The 27,998-nt window shown below is 43.0% G+C and overlaps 1 protein-coding gene across 1 annotated transcript; it reads left to right on the top strand.

Annotated features, from left to right (window-relative positions):
* The first annotated feature begins 4,389 nt into the window (after positions 1-4,389).
* Positions 4,390-27,786, top strand: Ppp1r36 (protein phosphatase 1 regulatory subunit 36). The gene is given in 12 exon segments (XM_010603045.3): positions 4,390-4,488; positions 5,072-5,154; positions 10,157-10,243; positions 10,969-11,066; positions 11,148-11,214; positions 12,574-12,672; positions 16,773-16,907; positions 25,802-25,844; positions 26,165-26,343; positions 26,551-26,739; positions 27,421-27,505; positions 27,507-27,786. Coding segments are annotated over 12 exon segments (1,263 nt in total). The 3' UTR covers positions 27,606-27,786.
* Positions 27,787-27,998: the final 212 nt, after the last annotated feature.

The following is a 27,998-nucleotide window of genomic DNA, read 5'->3' on the forward strand; positions in this document are numbered from 1 at the left end:
TTTTTTTTTTTTTTTTTTCTGGTACTGGGGATTGAGTTTGGGTCCTTGCGCTTGCAAGGCAGGCCGCGGAACCACTGAGCTAAATCCCCGGCCCTAGTGGAAACTTTTTGACAATGAGCATTTTAAGAGTTTCACTGAGTACAAACAGCATCACATAAATTTTTGACAAAATACTTGGATATTCTCAGAAGTAGGTGCAGCTTCAGAGTTTTGTTTTTTTTGTTTTTTGTACCAGGGATCAAACTTGGGACCTTATGCTTTCAAAGCAAGCGGCAGAACCACTGAGCTAAATCCCCAGCTACAGTGACTTAACATGAGTTTTACCAAGATAATAACCTTTGATGAGTCTTTTATTTGTTGAAATTGTTTATTCCTTGCATTAATTTCAAAACATAAGTCTTTCTGTAAGTGCAATATGGTATTAGTATGACTATTTTATTATTTTATGAGACAGGGTCTCACTCTGTAATTCAGGCTGGTATCTAACTCATTGTGTAGCCCAGGCTGGCCTTGAATTTGTGGCAGCCCTCCTGCCTCAGCCTCCTGATTGCTGGAATTATAGATATGCCCCACCATGGCCATTTAAGACTACTTTGGAAGACATTAATCACAAAAGGAACAATGACTGTGGGAGGCTGAGGCAGGAGAATTATAAGTTTGGGCCTCACCTGGGCAACTTAGCAAGACTCTCTTTAAAACTTGCTATTACACTTTTATTTAATTATGTCTTCTCAGATTTACCAAGATTTGGGCCAGGGATTTAGCTCAGTGGTTCCGCTGCCTGCTTTGCAAGTGTAAGGTCCTGAGTTCAGTCCCTGGCACCAAAAAAAAAAAATTTTTTTTTTTAACCAAGATTTGATATTACTAGGAGAAAGCCACCAAAATAGCCTTTCAGTATTTCCAAGAGTCAACTGAAACTGGTAACCTGAGAACTGGGAACTCCTTAGAAGATGTTAGAGGAGCTCTTTAGTCAACAGTGGAAAAGTACTTGCTGTCAGGACAGAGCTAAAGTACAGTGAAAGGAATTATTAGCACCACCTGAACTTATGTTAGGGACTAGGGACACAAGCAAAAGATTATCTATGTGTGAGTGTGTGTGTATATCTGTTCAACCATATATGTATTCGGCCAACAACCTGCATAAAATCTAAAGATCTATTTCTATCAAGCTAAAGGGGCCTATAAGACATTCCTACTTAAAATGAATTTATATTATATAAAAGTTGTGAGGTATATTACCTCTTGCTTTTGAACACTGGAAATGAAGGGTTTTTTTTTAAACCCTTATATCATGTGTCACAAGACAATTGACTATAAGGGAGTATACAGCCTGCCAAAAAATGTATTCATCAGGAAAAGAAAAACTTTATAAATATTCTAATACTAAAGTTATTGAGACATCATGAGATTAATGCAAGTTACTTTTTTTTTTGTGGTTTTTTTGAGAAAGGGTCTCACTGTATAGTTGAGACTGATCTGGAGCTCACTATGTAGCCCAGGCTGGTCTCGAACTCATAGCAATCCTCCTGCCTCAGCCTCCCAAGTGCTGGGATTACAGGCGTGCGCCACTACGCCTGGCAATGCAAGTTACTTTTGGCCTCTACAAGCAAGAGGTGCTCAAAGTAGTGGCCATTCACTTCTAGACATTTATTAGTACAGTGATCTGCTGAAATGTATATACATTTTTGTCAGACTCTATACGTTTGGATTAAGACAAAAAAAGAACCAAGAATATTCATTTGCATAGGAATTGTATAAATAGGTATGAGTAAATTGATGTGAAGTACTTACAGAATTATAGGCTAGGTGTGATAGCACATACTGGATTTATTTATTTACTTATTGAGACAGGGTCCTAGATATGCAGTTCAGGCCAGCCTTGAACTCACAGCGATCCTCCTTTCTCAGCCTCCTGAGTTCTAGGATTACAGGCATGCGCCACCATGCCTGGCTTCCAGTTTATTTTTGATGTGATTCTTGGATGGAAACATTTCAAAGTGTATATGCATTTTTGAAATTTAATAGGTTGACACATAATGTTGAAATTGCTTTCCCTCAGAACAAATCAAAATCATAGGCCCTCGCCAGGCATGGTGGCACAGGCCTATAATCCCAGCACTCTGGAGGCTGAGGCAGAGGATTGCCACAAGGTCAAGGCCACCCTGGGTTACACAGTTCAGGGCCTGCCTGAACTATGTATGAAGCAAGGCCCTGTCTCAAAAAACAAACCCCTTTTCTTCACCACTTTCAGTGTAGATTAGGTCGTAAATTGAAGGTAGGGAACTAAAAAATGATGTTCAAATTAGGCACTGCCATTTTATTTCATGGAAAATTTAAAAACTTTTAAGTAAAATTATGACACTATGAACATGTATCTTTATGATATTTTCATACTATAAATACACATTATAATCAATGTCTTGCAACTTAGATATTTAGATGACCTTGAGGAGGTTCTCTTTAGACAAAAAAATGTTTTTCCCTTATAGGACACTTAGAAATAGATACTTAGAAGATATTTTATAACATCATGAAGTTTTTTCTTTAAAGGGAAAAATATTTCCAGTTTAAGTTGTGAACTCCTAATTGATTTTCTTAAACCTAATTGATGAAAAATCTAGCCTGGGAAATGAGTGACTCACATTTTAGAATAAGGATTTAGAGATATAAAAATGATCTTTTTTTCCAAGTCTTTTGTAAGGGTAAGGAGATAAGAGATGTGTAAGATGGTCCCTCAGAGTTACTGAGGTTTTTAACTGTATTCTTCCAGCACATGTGAAATAACTTATGTAACTTTTAGGCAGATACTATTTTGAGTTTTCAATCACTTTTTTTAGTTCTCAATATTTTTTATTAGTTTATTTTATTTTTATTTTAGTTTTGTACCTTAGACAACCTGAGATTGGACTACATGGAATGTATAAAATCACTGCTTTTCTGTTAGCGCTCCTCCACACATCTGTGTGTAAGCTCTTTACTGACCACACTCTTCCTGAAAATAACTGAATCCTGGATTCCCCCCCACCCCACACATTCCTTGGTCTTTCTTTTTTTGTTGTTGTTTTTTGTTTGTTTGTTTGTTTTTTTGAGACAGGGTCTCACTATGTAGTGAGACTTACCTGGAACTCACTATGTAGCTCAGGCTGGTCTCAAACTCACAGTGATCCTCCTGCCTCAGCCTCCCGAGTGCTGGGATTACAGGCGTGTGCCACCATGCCGGCCTTCCTTGGTCTTTCTTTACTCCAGCTTTACCTCATTTCTGTCTCTGTTCTCTCCACCTCAAGTCACATACACAGCTTGCTGAAAAAGCTCTTGGTGTCTGGGACATTTCTCAGTTCGAAACAAGTCATTTTGTTGTAAGCAAGCCTTGTCTACTGCCTCCTGCCAGCGCTGTCGGTGTGCAAGTGGGCTCCCCGTGTGAGCTACAGAATGGACTCTGTGAGCTGCACACGAATTGGTGTGACCAGTGATTGTGTGTGACCTAGTAGTGGTAGAGAAAGCAGTGGCTGCCTATTGCCATAGTTTGAAAGCTTATGGGATGCAAGCCCAATCCTGTTGCTTCATCTACTGTTACTGATTACATGGTGTTGGAGGGAGAAAAGTATCAACCAGAACCTGCATGTCACATCGGTTGCAAAAAGAAATTACAAGCCAGGCGTGGTGGCACATGCCTGTAATCCCAGCACTCAGGAGGCTGAGGCAGGAGGATCACTGTGAGCTAGAGACCAGCCTGGGCTACACAATGAGTTCCAGGTCAGTCTCACTACTTCAGTGAGACCCTGTCTCAAAAAACAAAACAAACAAATAAACTACAAATACATGATTTGAAGTGTGAGAAAATATTAACTATCCACTGACACCGTTTTTGTTTTGTTTTAAGCAACATGGATTTTGAGTACCTACTAAGGCTAGTGCTTTACACACATGCCTCCTTTTAAATTCTCATAAACCCTAATCGGGGTCTTTTCAGAAGCAGGATCAGAGCTGTCCTGGGCTCCACAACTACAAAGTGAAGCAGCAGAAGGATACCTAAAGCCTTATTTTCTTGTGTATGGTCTCTTCCACTAGACTACATGGCTTCCTCTCTGCAGCCTCCCGCCCCCCCCCGCTAGTGCTTTACACACATGCCTCCTTTTAAATTCTCATAAACCCTAATCGGGGTCTTTTCAGAAGCAGGATCAGAGCTGTCCTGGGCTCCACAACTACAAAGTGAAGCAGCAGAAGGATACCTAAAGCCTTATTTTCTTGTGTATGGTCTCTTCCACTAGACTACATGGCTTCCTCTCTGCAGCCTCCCGCCCCCCCCCCGCCGCAATCAACCAAGGTTCAACCTGGATTTCAACTTACTAACGTAGTAGTGCTCATCACGGATTGCCGCGTGAATTAGTTATGCGAGTTTTATTCCTGGGGAGGCAGCGAGCCGCCCCCGCCCACACCCCCGCGCAAGGTGGGAGGCTGCGGACCGCAGGGGCGCGAGGGGAGACTCCCGTGTCCCCTGCTGCGCCCCTCGCCCCGCCCCGCCGGGCCTATTCACCTACAAAAACAAAACTCCCGAGTGGATTCAGCAGGTGGCCGGAATTGAATTCTGGCTCCTCAGGCAGAGGCTTAGATACCTTGAAAGCCCCGGATCCCGCCTCTGCCTGGGTGGTCGCAAACCAAACAGCCCAGCTGGGGGGCACCGGCTGGGGCTCCTCTCCGCCCCCGGGATAGGCGCAGTGGGAGAGTAAATTGCTTCTGTGAGCGTATAACAGGGTGAGGCTGCGCTGAGCGTCAGAGTATGGTGTCTTTATTAAGACTTGAGCTACCCGCACTCCTTCCTCCCTTCCTCCCTCCCTCCCTCCCTTCCTCCCTTCCTCCCCTTCCTTTTTCTTCCCCGCCCTGTCTTATTTTCTCCCTCCCATCCTACTAAAACCACATCCTAAAAACAAAAAAAGGATAAAATCCTGGCTTCAAGTTGAAAGAAAAAAATATTCTATGTCCTTATCGAATAAAGAGCAGAGCAGCTAATAGAAATTATTAAAGGCTTATTGCACTGTGCGAATTGTAAATTGAATTTTAATCACTTTTGCAGCCCTCATCTCATTTACAGCAGTGGGGATTACGATTAGGAATATGGTACTGGAGAGAAGACACCAGAACTCTTGAATTCAGAAGGTAAATTTTAACAATACTTCTGTGAAGTTTTTATAAAAATTATATGTCTTTGGGGGTCAAAAATAATTCAAGCAACACAGAAAAGTATAAAGAATGAAATATATGGTGAAATCCCACCACCTGGAGAAAAGCATTTTGCTGAAGATTCTTTCACAGACATCACTTTCTTTTTTTTTTTTTGGTGCCGAGGATTGAACTCAGGACCTTCTGCTTATGAGGCAGGCAGCCGAACCACTGAGCTAATTTCCCAGCCTAGACATCACTTTCTGTTCACACTTAGTCACCGCCTCCTGTGTCAGAATACCCCTCCTCAAGAAATGGTGAATTTTATAAGGTAAAATCGCTGGATTAGAAAAACTAGTAATCTCCCTTTGGATAAAGGCTGCCTCTAAAAATGTGTAGCTGAAATAATACATTAGCACTGTTGTGCACTGCTGTGCACTCACCGTGTGCCAGGCTTTCACAACTTCCATGTGACAGCTACGGAAAGTGAGCATTAATGTTCCCGTTTTACTGCAAAGAACCGAGGCTCAGGAGATTGAACCAAGTCAGAGAGATAGTAGGTAGCAGAACTGACAGTCGGAAGCAAGGTTAATCTTACTTCAAACATTTCTGCCGTACCTGAGGACTCTCTCAACCAGACTGTAAGCCCCTCCCTGGCAAGAAGTTTGGTACTTGTCTTCGTGTGCCTAGAGCCGTCTACACAACTCCACAGAGTAGGTAGCTAACCAGCACGCAGTTTCGGCTAAACTGCTAGATTCAAGGGGACGAAGAGCAGAGGCAGAGGACCAGTTAGAAGACCAGTGGTAGGAGGGATCTGGACAGTTGTATGAGTAAGAAGCATTGAGAGTCCTGATTAACTCCATGCTGGTCAAAACAGAAGGGGGTGTGCAGGTAGGTAGACTCAGGACTGCGGCTGGGGTTGCGGTGCCCCATGCACCAAATGAAAGCGACAGAGCCGGTGCTCTTTGAGGTCGCCATGGTGCGTTCACAGGGACACAGCTCGCAAACACATGGACAGAGCCTGAGGGAGGAGGTGGCCGAGCAGATGGAATGTGTAGTTACATTATAAGTAATGATATACTTATGCAAATTAAATTCACTCATTATTTATTCAAATAATATACATTGATTAAAAATAAAGAGCTTATATTTCACCAAATACCTTTATTTGGGCATTTTTCATTAACCTGTCATTTCCCAAGCAATATCAGGCCTGTTTTTTCTCCTCACATATGTCACAGAAGGTTTTGTCCACAGGCTTCTGAAATGCCACACTCTGCGAGGAAGGGTCAGTGAGTTGTCCTTAGGACTAGATAGGCTGTGTCTCGGGGCTCTCTGTTGCAAAAGCGTGAGAAAATGTGGGCATAAATTTTAAGTGCCAAGTTTTCCCCCTCAATCCTCAACATATTTAAAGGTCATCTCAGTTCTGCTATAAAAATTGGACCATATTTTTTACTTACTGAACTTCTGTGTAAATTAAGTTAATTTGCAGGATTTTCCAAACTAATTTATACTGCCAATCTAGTTATAACCCATCCCAAGTGACTATTTCGTATATGAACCGACTAATACATTTACGGATAATTTTACATTTTTCATACTCATATGAAGCTGAAGTTTCTTTTGTCTCATTACCAAATTGTTTTTACAATAAGGCTTGATTTGATTTCCACAACTTTTGGAGCATATGGAGTAGTATGATTTAAACTGTAGGTTGTAATTATTTGTATATTTCAAAACAGGAGCTGGGGATTTAGCCCAGTGGTTCTGCTGCCTGCCTGGCAAGTGCAAGGACCCAAGTTCAATCCCCGGTACCAAAAAACAAAAAAATTGTATACTTGGGACTTATATGCTTTACCACATGTGAATTATAATGCAGTTGAAAAAATAAAAAAGCCCGTAGACCCCAGACTGTGAAGTCTACATTTTGGGGCCCTTAGGGAGGACGGACAAAGGAATACAGGAAATGATGGGGTCAGCCGGTTGGAGGTCGAGCAATCCACCATGGCAAACCTTAGATTCGGTGTCCCCTGTTAAGGGTAGAAGTAAGGTCGAAGAAAGCAAAGCTTTGTGTATTTTAGGCAAGTTAGTATTTGGATCTTGGGGAAATACTGATTTCCCATTAAAATCCGAGGATATTGAGAGGATGGGGGCCAGGGCAGAAGCTGCAAAAATGGCAGTCCTCCCTCCAGAAACCCTTACCAGCACGTGTGTGGCTGAATCTCTGCTCTAGAAGGCCCCTCCTGCGGGAGCCAGGAAGACAAGATTCAGATTAGGCGGAAGGACATTTGGGTAGCAATCCCAGGAGAGGTGGCCAGCACCCAGATGGACTCTGGCAGGAAAGCGGAGAGACAGGGATGTGGTGTTTGTATGCAGAGGAAGTGAAAGATGACAAGCTTACTTCTTTAGACGCACAGACTTGGAGGTCCCTGCCCACGGCGCAGGTCATGAAGCCAGTAAGCAGGAACTTGGCCCTCAGGAGACAGGCAAGTGCAAAATTAGACTGGGAAGTGAAATGGTCAAGGCCAGAGCCCTAAGAAACACACAGACTTTGTACAATTATGAACTAAATGTATGAAAATAATTTTAAAAAGAAAATGGGGCTGGGGATTTGGCTCAGTGGTTCCGCTGCCTGCCACAAAAGTGCAAGGACCTGAGTTCGATCTCTGATACCAAAAACAAAACAAAACAAATCAATAACTGGGCCTGGTGGTGCACACCTGTAATGCCAGCTACTCAGGAGACTAAGATAGGAGGACTTTAAGTTGAAGATCTCCCTGGGCTGCAGCCTGCAAGTCATCCAGTGCCCCTGATAAACTCCTATACTCACCAAGTTCACTCTGGGCAATTCAGGGAGACCCTGTCTCAAAGTAAAAAAAAAAGAAGGTCCAGGGATGATAGAACATTCTTGGGTTCAATCCCCAGCACGAAAACAAAAACAGCAATACCACCAAAAATTCAAACCAATAAACAAAAACAAATGAAAAATTGATATTCTCACCCAGTAAGTGTAATTGTTAACATTTGTCTTTCAGATTCTCTCTCTCCTTCCTCTTCTCCGCCTGTCTTTCTCTCTTAATATTTGTGTGTGTGTGTGTGTGTGTGTGTGTGTGTGTGTGCATATACATACCCTTTTAATTTACTATATTCTTTAAAAAAATTTTTTTTGGTACCAGGGATCAAACTCAGGATGATGTGCTTGAGAGGCAGGCGTGGTGCCACTGAGCTAAATCCCTGGCCCCTAACTTACTACATTCTATATTTCCATTGTTTTATATTTTTCTCATTATCAAGTTGTACATATATCTGGAAAAGTACGTAAACATACAAAGTAAAAAGTGATTCCAACCCAATTCTATCCCCAGTGGCCACCAGTGTGGACCACTATTGGGAGTTATCACTTTGTTTTTATTTTTATGTGTTCATCATATTGGTTACATTTGCTTCATATTCTGTAACTGATATTTGATAAGGAGGCAGTAAGGGTCTAAGTCACTGATATCCATCTTTAGAGAATGAGTGAAGTTGTGAGGAAGATGCTCTCATTACTACATCTACATGTAAGCTTAACAGAGGGACACGTTACTTTGGACAGAGGTTAAATTTTAAGTTTCTGGTTGGGTTATCAATATAGCATTGTTTCAGGCAGAAAAATAAATCCTAACCCACAGTGGGCTGCTGAGGCAGTGTATTTGGCAGATACCACAACTATCCTAGAAAATGCACTCTGAGGCCCTGCTGCTCTTGAAAGGCCTCTCTGCTTTCCCCCTAGCTTCTGCTGATATTCCTAGCTGCACTTTCTTTAGTTCTAATCACACTCTGTCTGTCTTGGGTCCAGTGTCATAGCGATTCCTGATACATAGCAAGAGCTGGAGTCCATACATGCTGCCTTTTGTGGTCCCTTATTAGTTGGACTCACCACTGTCTAAAGGTACTTCTGCAGTTTGTTAAGAAGCCCCAAGCAAAGAGTGCAGAACCTGCCCAGAGACAGGCGAGGCCTTCATACAGGCTCACAGAGTGGTCCTGGATTGACCACACTGGGGGCTGTCTGGCTGGAGAACTGTGGTACCCGTCATGGCCGAGTTACTTATGCATTTCTGAGTTTCAGTTTTCTCAGATGTAGAAATTGGTGGTACTAGTAACATATTCCTCACAGAGTGCTGTGAGGGTCAAATGAGGTTTGCTTAAAAGGCATCTGTGCCAGGACAAGTACTCAATAAACAAAAAATCCTTCCAAATGGATGAGCTTCCTATGAAGTTACTGTAAAACTTTCATATAGAAATGTCTGTATGTAGCCAGTCGTGTAGTTTTTCTTATAAGAGAAACCCAAAATATAAAGAAAGAGCAAAACAAAGATAGTGGGAAGTCAGATTTTGTTCGAATGGGAAGGCGATCAAGAGATGGGAGGAGGAGGAGAAGAGGAGGCAGCGGCAGAAAGGACAGGGAAAGGGGATGAAAAAAAGAACCAAGATGTGTTTTGTTCATGTAATCGACTGCACACAAGGAATGTGATCATCATGTAATGTAAGCATGTGTTAATAAAAAACAAAAACTGGAAAAAAAGAGAAATATTTGTTTATGGTGGTGGTCTGGAGGCTGCTGAGGTGAAGAGGTGAATGTACAGTCTGAAGGTCTAATCTTTCTCTAGATAGTGGCTCCATACGTAAATACATGAATTGAACACTGCCATACCTGAAGAGAGTCAGCCTCTGCTCATAACTCATGCTAGTCCTAGCCGGGCGTGGTGGTGCACACCTGTAAGCCCAGCACTTGTGAAGCTGAGGCAGGAGGGTCTTTAGGACTTCAAGGCCAGTCTGGGCTGCATAGTGAATTCAAGATCAGCCTGAACTACACAGTGAGATCCAGTCTAAAATATAATAAATGATAATAATAATAATAATAGATGCCAGTCCTACTACTGTGTGAGCTATGGTGGTAATATGATCCATCTTCCCTTGGAAAAAGTCAAAGTTCCTAATTATCTCATTTCTATTGCAGTTTTGCACCTACAGTAGAACTCAAGGAAAAGGGAAAGAGAGGCAAAGCAGTGCACTTTGCTGACACGGATGGCCCAGCTTCAGAAAGGTGGCTTCACTTCTTATCCCTCCAGGACTGCTGGTGACCCCTCTTAGGGGACCCACTTAAGTCTTTACAGACTAAGAAGATGCCAGTCCCACAATCCATGAAACATCCATCAAGGAAAAATATCTATCAAGGGAAAAGAGATGCTACCGCAGACGTGTGAGGGAGATACACAGAGCCCCAAATGTCTCCCTGTGAAAACTGGGCCATTAGCAACTCTTCTACTTTTCATAATTCTTTTACTTTCCTTTTAGAGCTTTTCGAGCTCAGTGCTTTTGGGAGATCCTGGGGATCGAACTCAGGACCTTGTTCTTGCACTGCTGAGCTAAATCCCTGGCCCAACTTTTCATAATCCTTTTAAAACCTGAAAATGGTATCCATATCAGAACAGATGATTTAAACAATCTATTTTGGATAAGATGTGTGTCTTGTTTTTTTGTATGGGATCTGGAGGCCAAACCCAGGGCACTGTGCGTCCTAGGCTAGTACCCCATTACTGAACTATTCCCCAGTCGTGTGTTCATATCTTTTATCAGGAATTTGAGTGCCTTCTACCCTGCCCTAATAAACATAATATGTAACAAAATGCATTTTTAAAGGGTATTACGTTAGATGAAGCCCATGCATGATACTCAGGCTGCCATTATTTTATAGTAAATACTTTGTGCATGGAAGGATAGATTAGATACAACTCGAGCCTTTAAAAACACTCCTATATTCCATAACAGGTTCACAGATAAAAGGCTTTCTTCAAAAGATGATAAGTCAGCAAAGGGCTTAGAGAAACGAGGTCAGCAGGGCCACGTTACCTTGGATGACGTTAAGTGTAAGTAACTCTTTTCTCCTTGCACGTGTTAACCTAAGGCAGAGTTTTGCCCCTCCTTCAGTTGTCCATCTCTTCTTTCAGTTGTTGCTTTGTTTTTGCTACAAGATACTGAGATGCAGCGGATCTGTTCTTTTACAACATTTATGAGGTATGGAATGTTGGGAGACACAGTGGCTATGTCCCCCTTTATTTTGAGGTCATTTCATGTGATAAGTGATAAAAGCTAAAAAGAAAAGCGTGCCAGAGTAACAATTTCTATTTGGGAGCCTCGCAAAGCTCAGGCCTATAATTCTAGTCCTCTGGGAGGCTGAGGAAGGAGGATGACAAGTTCAAGCCCAGCCTGGGCACCTAGAAACTTTAGCAAGACCCTGTATCCAAAAAGTGAAAGGGCTGGGGATATAGCTCAGTGTGAGGGCCCTGGGTTCAATTCCTACTACCACAAAAGAAAAAAAATCCACTTGGGACTAGGAAGGAGGTGCCGAAAAGTCTTGTAAGAATATTTAGAAAGAAAACAGTGGCTTCTAGGGCCAGGGATTTAGCTCAGCAGTTCCGCTGCCTGCCTCGCAAGTGCAAGGTCCCAAGTTCAATCCCTGGCACCAGAGAAACAAAAACAAAAACAATAAAAAACCACTTGAAAACAGTGGCTTCTAATAAAAACAAATGTGTTAGCATCATAAATCACTATACTCTTTTTGGAGAGCAAAACATAAAATTTCATAGGCATGTGTACAATTTCACGTTTGTTTTTAAAAATTTATTTGTCTATTTATTTATAGGTTTCCTCTTTGTTAAGCACATACGCTACCCCTGAGCTATACCCCTCTCCCCTGTCTAGAATATTTTTTAAAGATCTATATATTCAACAGTAGAGGACTGGTTAAATAATTTATAAGATGCAGAATTCTCTACTCAGCTGTTTACAAGAATGAAGGAAATCTATACACAGTATTGTAGAGGTATGTGCTACTCACACAAATGACAAAGGCAAGTTGCCAAGAACCATGTGGACAGCATTATTCCAGCAGTTCCAGGAAAAGGCCCTTCAAGGCATATACGCAAGGCAATGTGTGTATTTAGGGGAGGATGTGATATTGATTTATGCTTTGGAAGAACTCGTTCCAAACTCAAATAGTGGCTGCACTAGGGAATAGGATGGTGACAAAAGGGGTGAGAAAAGAGTCGTTTTTATTTCATGCATTTCTGTGCATTTTTTAAACAATGAAAATGTATTATTTGTGTGCCTTTTTAAAAGAGAAAATTAATTAATAGGCATAGCTATGAGAATTTAGTGTCGACTTCCAAATATAATTTTTAAAAATCAGATTTGTTAAATCTTCAGTAGTATGGTAGAAAAATTTAAGTGGCAAATTAGTCGTGTGATAGGCATGATAACATATATTTCTGCTTACGTATTCTTCTGTGGTGTGTGCATATTTTTATGACAGACCTGCTATTTAAAATAGATTAGTACTGATTAGTATCTCCCCTCCCTGCAATCTCTCTGTAGGAATAAAAATCTTGACATTTTCCTCATGGCATTACTGTACTATTTGTCTCATTACTTGGAAAAAAACTCACTGGAAAAGAAACCCAAAAGCTACATGGTGTAAGTACGACTCTTTGATGTGCTTTAGTTCTATTGCCACCATTACTAACACTAACTTTTATCTGCTTTGAAGAAATGATGGGATTTTTTTTAAATCTCTGGAGTGTATGAAGACATTGGATATTAGAGAAGTTTGCCAGTTTTTAAGTTCACTGAAAAATACATGTATATTTCTAAAACAAAATATCCCAACTAATATAGACCAGAACTGCCTAATAATGAGACAGAACTAGAGCCACATGTGTAATTTGACTGTTTCTAGTAACCATGTCTTAAAAATGTAAAAAAGATGCAGATGAAATTAATTTGAAGTTATTTAACCCAGTGATTCAAAACCATTATCTTTGCAACATGTAGTCAATACTAGGAAGTTATTAATGAGTTGTTTTACTTTAAAAAAAAAAAAAGGCTTTGAAATTTAGTGTCTGCTTTACATTCGCAGCACATCTTGATTCAGACAGCCACGTCAGGTATTAACAGCCACATGGAGGGAGCAGTGTGGTCAGAGGTTTTTGTATGCTGCTTGTGCTTACAGAGTTTTGGCTCAAGGGTTTTTATGCCTCTATGCCTCTAACTTAAAAGCTACAAAAATTTAAAAAATAACAGATCAGGCCAAAATGACATTCCACATCACAGGAAAAAAAAAAAAAACAAAATCCTTAGGTTTCTTGGGCTGTTTCTAAAGGACGGAACTACTTTAGGCTGAGGTGGCTCAGAGTCCACCCAAGGCAAGAACTGGGGCACTCAGAATCCAGAGCAGAACAATGCCTCCCAGGCTTGCTGACCTTTTGCAAGCCGTGGAACTTTCCAAGTGCCCAGGCTGCCCTCCCCAGTACACACAGAAACCAACCCGATGACTTAGCTGTTAGGAATGCTGGGTAGAACCATTAACCAGCTGCTGCAGAGTGTTTCCAAAATGCAAAACTCTCTTTCATAATCAGCCTGCAAAACATTTTATGGGTAGATAAATGTTTCTGGACAGCAGTTTTATAAAGAATCAAATGCATAATTCTAACCCTGTTTCTGCTGAAAGCCATCCTTACGTGCGTCGTGTCCTTGCAGGGTGGAGTTCACAGTGGGGCAGAAAGGGTTTCCATGGCAGTGAGCTGAAGGGCTGAAGCCAGCTGTGGGCGGGAAAGGCCTGAGAAGTCTCACTCTTCCCCCAGAAGAAACTTACTGCCCTTTGCTGTGCTTTGGCTTGTAATATATTATCAGACTTTTTCTAGTCCTGAGGGTGACTACTAATCTAGAAAGGAGAATTATTTTATATCTTAATTTGTAAGTAACAGAAAAAAAAGGTTTCTTATTTTAAAAACTTGCTAGAACACAGTGGTATAAGACTATGGAATCAATTGTAGAATGACAAAAACCAAACCAACCCAAGCCTTAAAGTTATTGATTCTATTATTTGAGTCTAAAAAACAATCATAACCTTTCATTTCTCAGCTTCCAGTAGTTGATCAGTTTATTTATTACATAGAACTAAATATAGATGGCATTCAGGCATCGGTACAGAAGAAAAAATAATCTGGTTTTAGTCAGGGATAAGGCAGCATCTAATTCACAGAGTCGTGCAGAATTAAACAAGACAGTGCATATCATCTTATCCGGGGCTCGCACCCGGGAGGAGAGCCTGCAGCTTGTTCGAGAGCACAGCAGAAAAGGACAGAGGTGATGCAAAAGATATGCCTGGATGACTTTAGATGAGTAAAAATCCGAATTCCAGGAGAAGAAGCCGTCTCCCCACCTCAAGATGAAGGAGTTTGGGCTCAAAAAGGTGAAACGGCTTGTTGGCAGTTACCTCCCTGACGCGGTAGAGTGTAGATTAGACCCTAGGGCTGACTCTGAAGCCTGTACACAAATTACTCTGCAACACGCCCAGCGCCCACTGCCAGTCAACGAGGTTCCCTTTTTCAAAGTTGATCTCTTCGGAATTAGGATTTATAACCTCAGAACAAGGTACTGTTATGCCATAAGCATTTTTCAAGTTATTACAGTCTTTATGGTGATAACTTTTCACGGTGGCCCGAGTGGATGGATTGACTTATTTCTTCACAGGCAGGATATTATAGGGCACAGGGCGCAGATCTTGGTGCTGTGTTCAGTCCCACAGGGACTCACTCATAGATGATGACAATAAATGTCAGGTCTTTAGACAGTTCTTGACTGTGTGCCTCTTCCTTGTCTCCCTTTTATTTAGATATCTTGGCAGTTTCCAGTTTTTCTGCTAGATAAACAGTAATCATGTTGAATATCTTCATGAAGAGAGTAACCTTCCCTTCCAATGTGAATGATTTTTAAAAATTTCTAGGTGAGGAAGACTATGGGGTCAAAATTTAGGATCATTTCTACTTTTAGTATATGTGCTGCCGAAGCGAGCACAGATCCTTTCTACCTTTAAATTCTTTTCAAATATTTTTTCACAGGATTATGCCACTTTTATGTTATCAACATCGGTGTTAACAACATTTTGTCAGTATGCTCATTTGCATTTTTAAGGCATGGGCTTGCTTGTCAGTCCCGGTGAGCCACTAACCAGCAGCTAGTCAATGAGTGTGTGCAGGCCGTGTTACACAAAGAAGGGTGAACAGACAGCAGTTCAGCAGGCGGTAGCGGTTTTCAGACACCTTCTCAATGTGGGCCACTCGAGGCCACCTGGAATTTTGTGTCTAGGTTACCTTCTGTCGCCCTCCCTTTCCATCACTTTTTCCTTTTTTCTCGCTTCAACATATTGCATTGATTCTTTGTGTCTATTTCCAAATGTGGCCCAGGGACCTCCTGCCTCAGAGTCACCGGAGAGCAATTGTTTTGTTTTCTGGGCTCTGTCTAGAACACTGAAGAGGGGGTGACCCTGGGGATCTGTACTTGTAGCACACACCCCAGGCAACTGTTCAGTGATTCATACATCAGCCGGAAGTTGAGAACCATTAGCCAAAGTTTCAAGGCATTCCTTGCTTATTTTCTGCAGCTAAAGAGGAGTATGAGCTACGGGCAGCTGTAGTAAAGGGTGATGGGGAAGGCGAGGAGCTGAAGGAGGTGGGAGCCAGGCCCAGGGACAAGGCCACTGGGGTTCATGGGAGGGGCATGTGGGGTTTGGGCTTTTGGGTACTTAAGGTTGCAGTCCACTTTATTCCAGAAACATTTCTTTCTACTGATTTGCAAGCCTTTCATCACACGTCGTACTGTTTTGTGCTTTGAAACATTCACGTTACCCTTACACTCATGCTCTCCCCTCACCGCGTACCTTTGTGTACTGAGTGTCGTGGTTGACCTCAGGAGGGACAGCGGTGTGTGTGTCCCTGTTCAGAGAGCAGTTCATCTGGCGTTTGGCGATGCTTCACTCTTCAGTAGGCTGCCCGGGAAGGTGCTGGCAGCAACATTGTTTCCTCCTATGCTGTACTGCAGAACTTAAAATTAGCCCTCAGACATGCTGTCACCTAAGGATAGACTGTCTTTTAAAAGCTCATTTGCAATTCAGTTAGCACCAGGGCTGTATCTTCATAGGGAGCCACCCCCCACCCCCACCCCCAGGGAGGCAGGAGCAGCGCCATTGAGCTAATAAATCCCCACCCAGCCCTGCTGTTCTCACTGATTCCTCTGAGTTCCCAAGCAGCGGTCCGCAGATGGCTCCTTAGCTGACACAGCTGAACTGGGAAGGGAGCCCAGGCATCAGGGGCCCCAGTGCAGCAGGAACTGGGAATCTGGGGAGCCTGGAAAGCAGTCTGTACAAACGCATTAGGGAGCCAGCGGGAAGTGAGCTGGCAGCTGCCTGCACAACCAGTGTGGTAACTTCGTTAGCCGGGCTACTCTGTGGACGTTAGGAGGAGTCTCATATAAAACTGAGGATGTGCAGTTAGCATAGAGATCAAAGAATTACCGACAAGGGAAAATTCGCCATAGACTTGAGATGCCGATTCCCATGATTAATCAGGGACTTGGAGGGTTCCCCTGTGCCACACCTCTTATAAAACAAATTAGATGAGAAAGGGAAAATCTGACGACTCTCTAGTATTTATTCCAAAATAGTTTATGATTCTGACTTTTTGCTAGTTAATAAAAGAATCTGCTCAAATTAATCTACATTGTCTTCTTTCTCCCAGGGATGTCGCAGAGAAAAAGGAGATGGAGCTGGTTTTGAGCAAGTTAGAAGCAGCCCAGAAATACTTGGCCAAGAAGTATTGTGTCCTCGTGCTGGGCCTGGGCATGCCGGACAAGCATCACATGTGCTGCGGAAAGTAAGCGCACCAGTGCCTTGTCCTCACATCCCTGCCCTTTCCAGCTGCCTCCCGTGACCCTGAGAGAGTGTTCCCTTGGCGCAAGTAAGGCTCCTGTAAGAGGGGACGTGAGTACGGAGGGCGTTCTCCGCTGATAATTGCAGAGCTCTCCCCTGCTTGGGATAAATGTCTTGGTCTCTCAGAGGAGTCTTGCTCGCCCCGGAAAGGGATGTGTCCGGCATGGGATACGTTCCGGATGACGACCGGGACTGCTCAGCAGCCTGCAGCCAAGCCCAGCGATGGGGGTGGGGCTGCTCCCCTCACCCACCGGAGGCCAGCACAGCTGTGAGGATGAGCCGCCCTGGGCAGGTTACGAGATGACTCTGGGAAGGTTATTTTCATCTGAAGATGACAATGTCTACACTGCTGTAATTAAAATTTAAAGAGGAGTCTCATCACAGGAAGTTTTGGATCAGAGAGAATGCAAAGCTTTGTGAGTTGCCCTGACTGGATTTGCGACCCCTTTGCCCCAGACTTTCTCAGGGCTGGGATTATAGCTGTGTGTGCCACCACACCCAGCTGCACAAGTTTTTTTAAAAACTCAATAAGAAAAGAACTCCCTACATGATTTCTCTCTCTACATCCTCCATATTTTCGAAGTTTTCAAGTTTTGTCAATGAGTATACTTACACTTATATTTATACAATGAGTATACTTATTCCTAGACTGTATAAAGGATGCGCTATGAATCTAAGATATTTTTTTCTTTACCAGTATCCAACGTTCCAGTCATAGGTGTTAGTGGTTTTTTTCTTCTTTTATTGTTTATTAGATATTGAATTTTTTAGATACCTTAACCCAATTGGGAGAATTCCTTTAAAATTTTATTGATCAGCCTTTCTGTTGTAAACATAGAACTATACAGTTTACATTGTGCTCGGATTTTATTCAACACTGATGAATGCCACCACTGCAGCAGTTGAGGTATGAAGGTTACAGTAGAGAAAACATAGAGGGCAGGGAGTATACGGTTTAGTGGAGGAGCCGTTAGGCAAGGGAACTAGAACCTGCTGACCACCATGTGGCGGTATAGAGAGACTCCGACCTTGGCAGGAGAGACAGGGCTGTGCCCGAGGGGCACTCAACCAAGGAACAGAAGCAGTGAGCCAGGCTGAGAGAAAGAGGGTGCCTTAACTGCTGAGGGCAAGAGTGCACGCCTGTTACCTTCAGAAACACTGTATTTGGCAATCTTGCCTGTGTGAGATATATTTCTAGTTTGTCCTCAAGACAAATTTCTTGGTAGAATTCCAGGATCAAAGAGTAGCACATCTAAATATAATGTGTAGGGCCTGGGACTTAGCTCAGTGGTTCCACCACCTGCCTCACAAGCGCAAGGACCCAAGTTTGATCCCCAGTACCAAAAATACATAAGTACATAATAAATAAAATGTGTAATGTGTCAATCTTAGGGGTCTTGTTCAAGAGCAGATGTCACCATGGACAAGGAAATGAGTGGAACAACAAATCCTTAGGGTGAAGGGAGTTTGGGTGATTTTAAAAAAAATCTTGAATTATTTAACAAGTTAATGTTGGATCTTGTGAAGATATAGAATATGAGCTTTACTATTTCCCCAATCTCTTTTTGGTACCGGGGATCGAACTGGGGTCCTTGCGCAGCAGGTGGCAGAAACACTGAGCTAAATCCCTGGCCCTCCCCAATCTCTTTTTCAGCTCTGTGATTTGTCCTCCAGTTTTTTAGTTACAGTTTTGCAATCTAAAATTCTCAATGAAAGTCTATATTCATACTCGGTTGCTCTCACCTTCTTTCCAATTTGTTTTACTTTATATTTTGTCATTACCCAACACTTACTAAATGTTTTACTTTATCTGCACGTCAGTGTCTTGTTTTCTTTTTTGAGTTTTTCTGAAGCTTTCCCTTCCTACAGACAGAAAAGTCAGGTTGGACAGAGACTGTATGTAGTTATTCCATTCTTTAGTTGCAGTAGATTTTCTCCAAGTAGCTCCAAGGTCTTGTGCGTTCTCTTTCTGATGAGCTATTTCAAAAGACCTGTATTAACCTATGAAGTTTAAAGACAAATATGTGCATGAAATTTCTCTGAAGTAGGACTTGATATTTATCAGTGAATTTTCAGTTCAGGCTCGTTTTTGTGTGTTGTGATTATGCCTGAGCAGTACAGGCATTTTCTTCTGTATCCCCATTTCCATAGTGGTGGGTGTACTTGATCCCCTTCCTAGGTGTGCACCTTCTCTGTCTCACTGTGTGTGTGTGTGTGTGTGTGTGTGTGTGTGTGCGTGCGCACATGCACCATGATTTGAAAATGTCCTTGTTCTGGAATAACTCAGTCCTGGTGCACGGGGACTGATCCAAAAACCCTGTGAGACTAAAGAGACTGACAGAAGTAAGATTATGCCAAATACATTTTATTGGGGAACTTATGAAAGTATGGCACTGGGTGACAGCAAGACCAGATGGAGCCCCACAGTTTGGGACAGAAAAGGGACATATTTATGGGTTAAGACAACACTGATTTCATCAGGGCTAGAAGGTACCTGGCTTGTCTTAAGATAATATCAGAGCCAGGCACATTCCTGGCATCAGGGTCTGGTTGTAGAGCTCTATCCACTCTTACAGTTTTTCTCTATTATAAATTGCTAGGGAACTAGGTGATAAAAACCAACTAAGACTATTGTGGAGCAGTTCTGGGGGTTACAAGTAAAGACGGCGGTGGTCACGCCAAGCTGAACTCATGCACCCTCTGAATGCAGCCCAGCTGCAGCTGAAATGACCACAAAGCCTACCCAGTCCCCGCCTCTGCTCTCTCACTGGGGTCAGATCTGTAGCCCAGTGTGACAGCCCCTCTTGTCTTCCCCACCTCCCTCCTCATTTCCTGTCCCAGTTGTTTTTTCTTTTTTCTTTTTTTTTTTTTTTTTGGTACCAGGGATTGAACTCAGATCCTTGCGAGTGTGAGGCAGGCCACTGAACCGCTGAGCTAAATGCCCGGCCCCCCAGTTGTTTTTTCTGATAAATCTTTACACATCTCCTGTCTTGGTGTCTGTTGTCTACTTCTCAGAGGATGTGGCTACTTCCAAGTTCTAGTGGTTTTATTTTACTTATTTATTTTTGGTACCAGGGATTTGAACTTGGGCCCTTTGCACTTGCGAGGCCGGCAGCAGAACCACTGAGCCAAATCCCCGGCCCGCTAGTGGTGTTAAGTTTTGCAGTCGCTATTTCCTTTTGTCTCTTTTAAAAGTGTAGATAGTCTTAATTCGTATCTTTCTGAGCCTGCTCCCCTTACAGAAATGCTCTTTAATCAGTTGTTTCCAAACTACAAGCCACAACATACCTTAATAGATCTTGAAATCAATTTAGTAAGTCATAAAGAGAATAGAATAGAATTTTAAAAATCAGACTACATCATATGAAGTAAAAATAATTTTTGCTGCAGAGGTCTATACACATACTAGTTTGCCCACACACGGGTCCTGACATATTACACAAAGGACAGACAAGAGAGGCTAACTGCCCCTAGGCCCTGTTGCTGATTTCAAAAGTCATGATAATGAAGAAAAATACCCTTGATGCTCAGCTTCAATACTCTTTATTTAGAAAATATTTAAAATTGGGGATTGACAAGAGCTTTTCTGTGATCCAAATCCAGGAGGTCATTGTGGGTCCCCCTCACCAAGCAGTTAGTGGAGGTTCAGCTTAACACAGTTTCCAATATTTAGTCCTCCATCTTTTTTTTTTTTTTTTTGTGGTAGCGGAGATCGAACTCAGGACCTTGCACTTGCAAGGCAGGTGTAGTGCCACTGAGCTATATTCCTAGTCCTTCAGTATTTGGATGAAATGGGGTTTTCTCAGGAAAAAAATGTGGTACCATTATAATCAGCTTTACATTTCCCTAGCTATTTGGGAGGCTGAGGCAAGAGAATGGCAGATTTGAAGCTAGCCTGGGAAGTAAAGATATTTTTAAAAACGGAGGGAGGGAGGGTGGAGCTGCGGATTTAGCTCAGTGGTTCTGGAGCCTGCCTTGCAAGCACAAGGACCCAAGTTCAATGCCTGGTACCAAAAAAACAAAAAGTTAAGAACACGGAGGGTGCCTGGGGATGTATTTGGGTGGAATGCCCACCCCCAGTACTTGGCAAAAAAAAAAGTCATTTTAAGTTGAGAAAACTAGAATTTAAGATTAAAAAGAAAAAAAATTCCTGATCTTGGGCTGGGGGCAGAGTATAGTGGTTTGGGATGCTCACTTACTGGGTTCAATCCTCAGCACTGCAAAAAGAACAACACCCTTCTCCTAATAATAAGAAGAAAATCTGCTTTATTTTTAAAATAATTGTTGTATTTTCCATACTTAATGTTTACTATTTGAAAGGACATATACGTTAGAAGCCAATATTAAAAAGCTGCCTACCAACATACCATGATGAGAGATTTTATCAACTCCTTTGGGGCACAGATCCTCTGCTCCAGGAGTTGTCCTTCTTACAATGCCACTTTAATACAGACTTTGAAAGGGACCTGGGAGGTTTGAAATCAGGCAGATGCGTCTAGTATGCACAGCTCATTTCCAAGAGGTACTGATCTCCTTTCTGCGGTCTGTGGTGTCGTCAGCTTTCTGCCTGCCGGACAGTGATTTGGAGATGCAGGAGCTTTGAGCTTTGCTCACCATTCATCCTACCAAATTCCATGCAGGCCAAAGGGCCGATCAGCGACACCAAGGGAAACAGATCCTAGCATGTTTTTGCCAGTAAAACTTGCTAATTGGCAATGGGTGTTGACTATGTCTTTGATTCAGGTGTCTCAAGTGCTCTTTTGGTAGTTTTTATGTAGAAGATGAGGACAATATTTTTCTAAGTTATAAATGATGATCTGATTTATAACATCATAATTTGACCTCTTCCCGGTATGAGTAAGCTAGTGTTTTCGTATGAATTTTCTTCTCTCTAATATATTCATAGTTAATAGTAGAGCAGACTACCTTGTGTTATTTACCTCTGGGTAAGTTGAAGATTTCAGTAGAACTAGTAATTGAGGTGCTGCCAATTCAGAGCTTCCGTAGCTCTTGAGAAGCAGGAGGGCATGACTTCTTACTCTAAACACATTTGTAGAACCCTGATATCCCAAAAGCTTTCACAAATTTTTGATAAATGTAGCTGGGTGTGGTGTCCTATGCCTGTAATCCCAGCTACGCAGGTGGCTGAGGCAGGAGGATTGCAAGTTTGAGGCTGGCCTGGGCAACTGAGGGAGAGAGAGCTTTCCCAGCTTGCCCCAGGTTCGATACGCAGTACCACAAGCAAAACTTGATGAATGCATTTAGTGAAGTTTCTCTGTGTGTTCTCGGGTACCTGTGGAAACTTTTTCTGTGGTCATGGAGTCAGATCTGCTCTTTCACTCTGGCCGATTCTGGCTCTGCCTCTCTACCCTAGGATTTACACCTTCGTTTGCTCTCAGTGCAGTTGTCACTTGATAGGTGACCGAGGAGGCTGGTGGTGGGAGTGGCATGGGAAGCGTGGGCATCTCTTTGAAGCTCAGGTACGTAAGTCATTCTTTTATCAATGAAGGGTCACTGCATTGCCCTGGCGGGTCTCAAGCTCCTGGGCCCAAGCTGTCCTCTTACCTAAATCACCCACAAGCCCTACTCCTGCACCCCACCCCCAGTCACACACAGGACACTTCCCCTCCCCGACATATCTCTTTGAAGCAACTTCTCTTGCCCAGGGCAGGCCCCGAACTTCATCTCACCCCGATGCTGTAGTTTGGATCCTGCTGTCCCCCAGAGACCCCTTGGTTGCCGAGTGGTGCTAGTGAAGGGCGCAAAACCTGAATGGCAGTACCCCGCGAGAGGCTCTGCAGTCGCTGGGGGCCGTGCTTTGGAGGAGACCGTGGGATCCCAGCCTCTCCCTGATACCCTATGCTTTCCAGCTACGGGGGGCTGCCTGGTCACAGCCCCAGAGGGACAGGCTCAGTGGTCCAGGCTGGACCCTGCTATGCAGTGAGCCGAGGTCCACTTCCCCTTTGTCACGGGAACGGAAGACTGGCACTTGTTCCACCCACAGGCACACAACTTTTGTTTTTTCCTCATTGCTTTTATTGGTACATTTTAGGTGTACAGTACACTTACAGTCATCATTGGAAAAAGGCACACAACTTTTTCTTCTCCGAAGTCCAGGCCTGTGGCTTAGGATTTGTACCTTTTTAGAGTGATTACTAAAAACATACTTTCCTAGTTTTGATTTGGAGCTAAGAAGCTAAGGCAGCAAGAAAAAATCATGACAGAGTACCAAAAAAAGTCTCTGGACACCGCCAGTTTGCCTCTCCCTCTGTCTCTGGCTTGTGTCTTTGTGGCAGCCGCTTGCCACATGTGGCTATGTTGAAATGTAGCTACTCCGTATTGAAACGTGCTATACATGTGAAATCTGTACTGTATAAAAAAGCTTAAAAGTTAATAAAATGTCTCATTAATCTAGGCTTTTGAGTATATATTAAAATGCTATTTGGGGAGCTTTGATAAAATGAATATATTACTAAAATTAAGCCAGGCGTAGTGGCTCACACCTGTAATCCCAGCACTGGGGAGGCTGAGGCCGGAGGATCGCTGTGAGTTTGAGACCAGCCTGGGCTACATAGTGAGTTCCAGGTCAGTCTCAACTACATAGTGAGACCCTGCCTCAAAAAACAAACAAAAAAACAAATTTTAAAAAATTAAACTTTACCTATGTCTTTTTACCATGGTTACCAGAAAATTTATAGTTAACATTTATGGCTTGCATTCTGTTTCTGCTGGATTGTGCCATTGTTAACTTTGTTTTGTTTTGTAGAGGATTTGGGGGCTTAAATTTTGTTATTGGTAATCAACAGATTCCAAATTTATAATCAATCAGTTTTATGTACTTAATGTAATAATCATAAAATTCAAAGAGAAATGGCTCAAAGTTGACCAGCAGGAGATGAATGTGCAGAGATTAACTGTGAGGTCCCCAAATGTCCTCATTCTGTACCACCGTCTCCTGGGCTCAATCAGAAAGATAAGAAGAAAGCCCATAACATTGTATATTTAATTTCCAGGATGTGGGCTGCATCCATTTCCTTCGTGCATTCAGAGAGAAACCATTTTAGTGTTAATGGCAACTTGAAAAGGAGGATGTTCATCTTACCTTGTCTTTTGATCTAAAAATATGAAAGCCAAGAAAGGAGAGGAAGTGTGTCTGTCTTGGGCACTCACTTTCGCACTCCTAGACCTTGCTATCATGGTGCTGGTTGGGTTGTGATCTAAGCTCTCCCAAAGCACAACCTGACTGGCTGTGCCAAAAGCACTGTCTGGCTTTGTCGCAGCTTGGCAGGTCTGAATGGACTCTAGACACAGAAGGCAGAAATCTCTCAGGTGGAGGCCTCAGATGGCCCTGAAAAAACATTGATATTGGCCTTGAAAACATTTCTGCTGGACTCTGTTGTTTAGTATTTCTATCTGCAAACTATTCTAAAGAAAAAGCCATTTCCCCTGCTATTCTGGCTCTGACAATATACGTGTGGATTTTACAGGCCTGAGGTGTAGGACACGACCTGTCCCTAACTAAATGCGTCCATGGACTCGGTCTCCACTTCCGGAAGTGGGAAGAACAGTGCTGCCTACCCCATTGGGATATTATGGGGACCAAGCCCGGCAACCGATGTAAAAAGCTCGGTGTGGTATCTGGGACGGCATAGCCCGGTTAAACTACTTAATGTGGTTACTGTCACCTTGGCTCTTTGTTGAAGATTCGCACAAGAGGAAACCAGGGTATAAAGAAGACTGTGCAGGAGGGAGGGACAGGCCCCAGGAAAAGCTAACTGCCTCTTTAGCCTCAGCCCCGAATGGAAGGACCCTCCCCTGTGATAGTTTGGGTCCATGTTTTGCTGAACTTGGGTGTGCAGGAAAGTTCTGAAGAGCCTGGTACCAGGGCCAGTGCTATAAGTCACCGTTACTCCAGGGAAGACCCAAGCAAAAGCAGGAGCAAAACCAAGGTCGCCAGTGGGCTGCATTGGCTGTGGCCTTCAAGGCTATGCCTGACCAAGTGGCTGCAGGTCTGTTGTCCCCTTGGTCAGCTCTCAAGGCCTCCCCAGGCCAGACCTGCTCTCCTAAGGCTGGATTCCGAATCAGAACAGGGTGACCAACTTGGGAAGTGAGGCCAAGTTTACTAAGTGTCCTTGACCTTGAATTTGTATTGTGGCAGAATTAAGGCACGAAGCCGGCCGTGGTGGTGCACGCCTGTAATCCCAGCACTCGGGAGGCTAAGGCAGGAGGATTGCTGTGAGTTCGAGACCAGCCTGGGCTACACAGTGAGTTCCAGGTCAGTCTCAACTACATAGTGAGACCCTGTCTCAACCACCCCCCCAAAAAAAAGAATTAAGGCATGAGACTGCCTGAGTAAGTTAGAAGAAGGAACACAGTACTCTCCTTGGTCTGTTGGTTGTATGATGTGGACCTGTCGATTTTGCATCTGTTTTTTTTTTTGCACCTGATCGCCATAGCTATTGTTTAAAGTTTCTATTCTTTATCTCCCTTTAATTCTACACACCTAAACCTACTTAATATCTCATATTACCTGTTACCACCTGACCACTGTCCTTACCTCTCCAACTCACACATATCTCCATGGACATTTGGAAGAATACATTCCCCACTGGCTGGCTTACCCTGAATCTACCTTGAATTAACTTTTGACCAGACACTAGGAGTTTTCCTCTGGGTCACCTAGAAAGTTGAAGAACTCTTATCAATGACCTTTGCTAAAATATATGCTGCTGAATACTCTTGAGGCCGCAGGTCATAATATTACCTTTTTGGGGAGACCTAGATCACAAAATCCTGGGCTTCCCTCTCAACTTATAATTATGCCTTCTTATGTTACAGGGATAAAATGTCAGACACACAAAAAGACTGGAAATTCTTTGAGGTGAGTCACTTATGTTTTGGAGACTTTGCTTTCGTATGAAACATAATGTAGAGCAACAAACAGCAGCCATTTGTTAGGCATGTATTTTCAGTGAATATCTTTGCGAAAAGGGATGCTGACAAACTGGAGAATTTTAATTAGAATTTTGTCCTGACTGTCCTCCGGCAGAAGTGAGTACGTGTGTAATTTTACACAGCTATCCAGAGCTGCTGAGAAATTGGGTCATCTCGGTTTGTGTCTGTTTAGCAGTGTTATGTAGACAGGTAGGAATTGTCATACCATTACCAGGTGTGGCGATCCTTCTCTCTGTTTTGTTGTAGTCCTTTTTCACGTTCTGTACGTATGTTGCTTGGATTGTTTTCCGACGTCGACACTTGACAGAGATTGAGGAAGAAATAGGAAGGCTCTTCCGCACCAATATGTTCAACATCCCTCTAAGGAAGCATGAAGATGAAGAATCAGGAGGGGAGAGGGAATGTATGACGTTGGTACAATTCAGGTATGGCTTTGTTTTTAAGACAAAGCTTCCTAAGTCACCCAGGCTGGTCTCAAACTTGCAATCCTCTTGCCTCAGCCTCCTGAGTGACTGAGATTACAGGTGTTCAGCACTATGCCTGGCTCAGGTATGATCTTTTGATCTTCCTAATTCTAGGATGTTGCTTGGAAGGGATAATATGACTTAAATGTCACCTTCTTTCTCCCACAGGAGAATGATGGCAAAACGCCCAGCAATTAAAAAAGCCATTAACATGCGCTCTCCCGTCATGTCTACTCTGCTGCCCTCTCTCAGGGAAAAAGCTCAGAATATTGTGGAGAAAAAGTGTCAAGGAAGCACGAGTCATTCAGCCTATGTGGAGAAGCACGTGGCAAGCCTGGACTCTGTGCCCATGCCAGTGTAAGTGGCCCAGGGAGAGAGACAGGAAGGCCCTGGTGTCACTGCCTAGGTTGGCCCAAGAGTAGAGGCCCGGGCACTGTGCCTGTGACAGAGGGATGAGCACGGCCCTCTCTTCTTGCCACCCCACTCCTCTCCGCCTGTTTCCTGTCAGCCGTGTCTCTGCGTCTGCCCATCTAGACCAGGGCAGAAAGCTTCAAAGTTATGCCAGACTCCAGAGTTCCAGCCTGGAATAGTGAGTGACAGATTCTTTAAGGCTAAGGTTTTTCTACTGTAAGAATCATCTTTGGAAAATTTGGGAAGGGCCAGTACAAAATATTACTGGGGACTGAGTTTTGGACCTATATCTAAGTGGTACTTCACAGGAACAGGGCAGCTTTATACATTTTTTTTTTTTTTTTTTTTTTTTTTTTTTATTTGGAGACAGGGTCTCTCTCTTGGGACAGATCATTTTTTATTTTTAAAACTTAAAAAAAATTTTGGTACCAGGGATCGAACTCAGGACTTTGCACTGAGCCACATCCCTGGTCCTTTTTTTTAAAAAAGAGTGTGTGTCTCTGTGTCAGCCCTCGCTGTATACAGTCACACACAGACACAGAGACAACCACAATCATAATCACACCCACAACCATGCACCCCACTTACTGGCCTTACGCTTGAGCTGCACTATAATTCTTTCCACAGGGTTGGCATCTTGGGGGAGCCGAGATATCTGTTCAACCCCCATACTCTCCTCCCCATTGAACCAGAAGAAAATGTGAAAAGTGTCTGGCAGAAATCCTTCCCTGAGAGAGAGAAACAGCGTGAGAATTCAGGACCCACTGGACTTAGCCATGAAAAGCCTGTCTCAAACATCATGCCCTAAGTAATCTGGTACAGTCCATGTCTGTAGTCAAGCCCTTGTATTGAAGTAAACTGCTTTGACATAACTACTTTAAGCAGAGCTAAATTTATCGTTATTATTAAGCTTTACAAGTCAGTCAAGGTAAGTGTGGTGGCACACACCTGTAATCCCAGTATTTGTGAGGCTGAGGCAGGACGATCACTGCAAGTTTGAGGTGGGCTACGTAGTGACTTCAAGGCCACCCTCAATTATGTAGTGAGATCCTGTCTAAAAAAAAGTTGTTCAAGTTATATTCCAAGTCATTTTGTTAAATGTTCAATAATAGATTGTTAAGGAATTCCAGAATGCTCTTGAAAAGCTCGTTCTCCTAGTTTGTTTTGTTAGTCATTTGCTTCCTTGACTTCTTTGTGGCTAGGGA

This window comes from Fukomys damarensis, unplaced genomic scaffold (genome assembly GCF_012274545.1).
Source record: "Fukomys damarensis isolate Sample0158 unplaced genomic scaffold, DMR_v1.0_HiC HiC_scaffold_21, whole genome shotgun sequence".
Taxonomy (NCBI): domain Eukaryota; kingdom Metazoa; phylum Chordata; class Mammalia; order Rodentia; family Bathyergidae; genus Fukomys; species Fukomys damarensis.